The 4,315-nt window shown below is 50.6% G+C and overlaps 1 protein-coding gene across 1 annotated transcript; it reads left to right on the top strand.

The window, feature by feature from the left end:
* The first annotated feature begins 2,829 nt into the window (after positions 1-2,829).
* LOC112876788 lies at positions 2,830-3,938 on the top strand. Its single transcript, XM_025940966.1, has 2 exons — positions 2,830-3,002; positions 3,093-3,938. Exons 1-2 carry the CDS (start codon positions 2,879-2,881, stop codon positions 3,842-3,844), a joined length of 876 nt encoding a protein of 291 aa, XP_025796751.1. The 5' UTR covers positions 2,830-2,878; the 3' UTR covers positions 3,845-3,938.
* Positions 3,939-4,315: the final 377 nt, after the last annotated feature.

The following is a 4,315-nucleotide window of genomic DNA, read 5'->3' as shown; positions in this document are numbered from 1 at the left end:
ACAACTTCATCCAAAAGTTAGAGGCAAATGGTGTCTCAAATGGCAAATCCACACCATGGAGATCTAGAGCTAGCTAGAGGCAAAGAGAGTTCCATTTGAGCCATAAATTTAACAAAAGAGCTTAGAAATGATAAGAAATTAGCGTCAACTTACCTCCTAGAACCCGCAACTCAAACGAAATCAAGTTGAAAAGCTCTCCCCTTTTTCTTTTTTTTGGCTCTCGGGGGAGCTCCTCTCCCGAGCAAACAATGGGGGGTCGGGAGAGGAGCTCCCCCGAGAGCCGAAAAAAACAAAAAGGGGGGAGCTTTTCAACTTGATTTCGTTTGAGCAAACAATGGCATTTGTAGAGGTGGCTCACCCCCCAGCTGCCTCTGAAAATGGCGCTCATTTGTAGGGGCGGCTGAGGGGGTGAGCCGCCCCTGCAAATGGATTTATAGGGGTGGCTCGGTTGCTATATTATCCACGGCCCATTTGTAAGAACCGGTGATATTTTGATCCACCCCTAAAAAAATTCGGGGAGTTGCTACAAAAGATTTTTGCAGTAGTTGAGCAGTTTAGTACATACTGTTGTTTCGAACCGGTACTAAATACGACATTTAGTACCGAGCATTGCGTCCGGTACTAAATTCATACCGGATTAGTACCACCCGGACTGCATCGGGCGGGGAACGAGTATTGATCGGGAGTTCCCGCCCGTTACGTACCACTAAGGATTCTAGCAGTGGGTCGCACCTACGCCAACGTTTTCTCGTGACTCTACTCTTGCCCTCTTAATACGGTTGTTGGTGTTTGTACCATCTCCAAGCGGAGCACGTGACTTCATTAGGATTTGGTTATATGTGATTATGGTACGTAATGAAGACATATCAAAGGACAACCATGTGATGGTGTATGAGAACTTGAATGACAGTACATGAGATAATACCTTGTTGCTGAAAAAACATGCATGTACCTACAGTAGGCCACGATGCAATCACGAGCGTTGACGGCACTGTCATAAACGACACCAACTATCCACGATCAGAGCCATGAACATGCACACCACCACGGAGGCGAACGGCAGCAACGATCTGGCAGGGAAACCAGCTGTCTGCGACCTATTAGCAAAAATGATATACAAAGTTTCAGTAACTTGAGGCAACACGGAAGCTGATCCAGGAGTCTTGTAAAACTCTCTACATGGTTGTACGCTCATATACATCGCTAAATTGTTCAAATAAACTATGCAAGCTGTACGACATGACCAAACGGAAAAAATTGCACACACGAGCTTCATGCAAGTCTCTAAGGGGCAATAATCTCATATTTCTACATCGCTAAGCTACGTGAGTATGCGGCCAAAGCAGCGATACATGCAAATTAAAGCAGCAATATGGCAAGTGAAAATTTTGATGCAATTCGAATCCGGAATCTTCACACCTTCTGTCAATTCCTTTTTTGGCCAAAAATATTTAGGATTTGATGTGAAGATTTTGGCAAAAAATATTTAGGAGGTGTGATCTGCCTCCATTCACTTCAGTCCAAGGATCCCTTGATTTAGGATTGATGCGCTACATATTTATTGGCAAACAGGTTTTGATGTAAAAAGATTTAGGATTTCGGCAAAAATATTTTAGAAACACCAAAACTATGGATCTTGACACCTCCTGTCAAACCTCTCGACTTGGCAAATGAGACCTTCATGAGAGATACCGTGAGCCTAATTTTTGTAGAAAATGTTTTCAACTGTTTCGACTTTTTTCGTATAGATAAAGGATAGCTGTTGTGCTTGCCTGATTGTATTTGTTTTTTGTGCTAACATGAGGAAAAAAATATACCATAGCAAACCAGCTAAGGCTAAGGGCAGATCTAAGAGGTGGGCCACGTGGGCCCCAGCCCACTCTAAGATTTGGTACAAGCATTCTTATCCCCTAATTTACTTATATTATCCTTATTTATTACCAACAAAAAATAGCTATTAATTAATTTTTTATATACAACAATTGATAATTCAATTGAGAAGGCGAAACCTGAGAAATTAAATTTATTTTACAAGACTAGATTGACTTATTCACTAAAATATTTGAAGAAGTTTCATTGGACCACCCTAATTAGAAATTCTAGATTCCCCGCTGGCCAAGGGCTTGTCAATGTGGCCTTATCTATTTCTTCCAAAAAAATGTGGCCTCTTAGAGGTCAGATTGCTCGTATGAAACTGTTTTAAAAGCTAATCGTTTTGTGCTGCGCTAATAAGCGAACCTTACATTCTATTAACTGAAATGTCCTAATCATCGCAAATCAGCTGAAGTTTTCCATCAGCAACCTGCGCAGTGTCCATCGCCCGATGTCCGTGGTTCGCTTGATCAAACGGTTGATGGAAAAGGCAAACATATGTTGCCCCTGCTCTGCTTTTGCCTCTGAGCCGACATGTCCAGGGCTTCACATCAACACGCTGCCCCCAGCCATCAGCAAAGTCTGGTCTCCCAGCAGGCCGTGTCATAGTGACTGGCAGCTGCTAAACTCCAAGCGGCATGGTCCCGTCGCCACCATGCTCCAAGTTGCTGTTCGTCAGTGTTCTCATCCCCGCGAGCCTCCCCAGCCAAGAGTTCCCAACATGGCTTGTACTTCAGCCGCACTTCCTGAGCCACATTCTGTGGCTGCTCTACATGTCGGTCGCCGAGACAGGCCACGTTGCCGGTCGCCATTGGTCCAGATCGGAGCGCGAAAAAGCGAACTATATCCCTAATCCGCAGGCCCGAGATCTTGTGGCGCTCAGGCTCCGCTGCCTCTGGCTCCACCCGTTCGTTATTTACTTGCGGCTCTCTTCTACTTTGTCATTAGTAGCACTAGTCCAAGTGATCTCGTGATCGACACTGGGGCAGTAGCGCGCTAGCTAGCAATGGAGACGTCTTGCTTCTTGACCTCCAAACCATCGCCCAAGACGCCAGCCAGCGTCGTCGTCGCCAAGCCCAAGCCTCATCTTCTCTTCGGCACCCGGCGTGCGGGCTCGTCCTCCGTCACTTGTGAGTGATCACTTTACTCGTGGACCTGTACGTTCTCTAGCTTCTAGCTCAATGCTCTGCTCACCAGAGCGATGCGCACTTTGCGTGCAGGTTGCAGCTTCAACGCGCGGCCGTCCGAGGACGGCGCGGTTCCGATGATCGGCCCCGACTGGCGGTCCTTCCGCGCGCAGCTCTACTTCACCGAGCAGCACGCCAAGAGCGTGAACTCGTCCGTGACCGCGATACCGTCGCTGCCTGTGAAGATCGGCGACAAGTGGGCGCACCCGCTGGTGGAGCCCGAGAAGGGTTGCCTCCTCATTGCCACGGAGAAGCTGGACGGCTCGCACATCTTCGAGCGCACGGTGATCCTCCTCCTCTCTGCCGGCGTGCTGGGCCCCGTCGGCGTGATCCTGAACCGCCCGTCGCTCATGTCCATCAAGGAGGCGGAGTCCATCTTCGAGGACGACGCCAACATCGCGGGCGCCTTCTCAGGCCGCCCGCTGTTCTTCGGCGGGCCGCTGGAGGAGTGCTTCTTCTTGCTGGGGCCCCGGGCGGCCGCCGGCAGCGACGTGGTTGCCCGGACGGGGCTGTTCCAGGAGGTGATGCCCGGCCTGCACTACGGGACGCGAGAGAGCGTCGGGTGCGCCGCGGAGCTCGCGAAGCGAGGCGTGGTGGGCGTCCGGGACTTCCGCTTCTTCGACGGCTTCTGCGGGTGGGAGCGCGAGCAGCTGCGCGACGAGCTGCGCGCCGGGCTCTGGCGCGTTGCCGCGGGCAGCCCCGCTGTGCTGGGGCTCGCCAGCGTCGTCAAGGGCGGCCTCTGGGAGGAGGTGCAGGGGCTCGTCAGGGAGAGGAGGGTGTGGTGACTGCTGGCGCGAGTGCGTGTGCCGGTGGATGTTCAAGTCCCAACAGTGGCTTTGTAATTAATTAACTTGCGAGCAAATTGATCAAGAATTAATGCTTCAGATTCCTTCTGGCTTTGTCAGCTCAGAGCTCAGATGACATTAACAGCGAATGGTAGGCAAACCCAATGCGCCATCCGACCAGTTGACGGCGCCGTGCGCGTACCCTTTGTTCGCGCCGGCACCAGCCCCGGCCCTGCGATATACATTGCAGTATCAAGTACATGTATACACTGCAGGTGCTAGGATTCAAGCAACCAAAGGATGCAGCTTCTATCGTTGCGTCCTTGAGTTTCCTATCTTCATGAATTGTGATCCCGTCCGCGCCTCCCCTGGATTGTCCCATATTTTTCGACGCGATTGGCGTAATGGACAGCATGTCATGGTAGCCATTTGCGATTCACGGACTCGTCACTCGCCCTCTTCCTGGTGGCG

This window comes from Panicum hallii, chromosome 9 (assembly GCF_002211085.1).
Source record: "Panicum hallii strain FIL2 chromosome 9, PHallii_v3.1, whole genome shotgun sequence".
Lineage (NCBI taxonomy): Eukaryota > Viridiplantae > Streptophyta > Magnoliopsida > Poales > Poaceae > Panicum > Panicum hallii.
This window is presented reverse-complemented; position numbering and strand designations above follow the sequence as displayed.

Excerpts from the sequence above, each read along its gene's own strand:
- LOC112876788 (XM_025940966.1), top strand. The coding sequence starts at position 2,879 with ATGGAGACGTCTTGCTTCTTGACCTCCAAACCATCGCCCAAGACGCCA. Across the intron at positions 3,003-3,092 it reads GGGCTCGTCCTCCGTCACTT|GTTGCAGCTTCAACGCGCGG; the intron begins GTGAGTGATCAC and ends CTTTGCGTGCAG.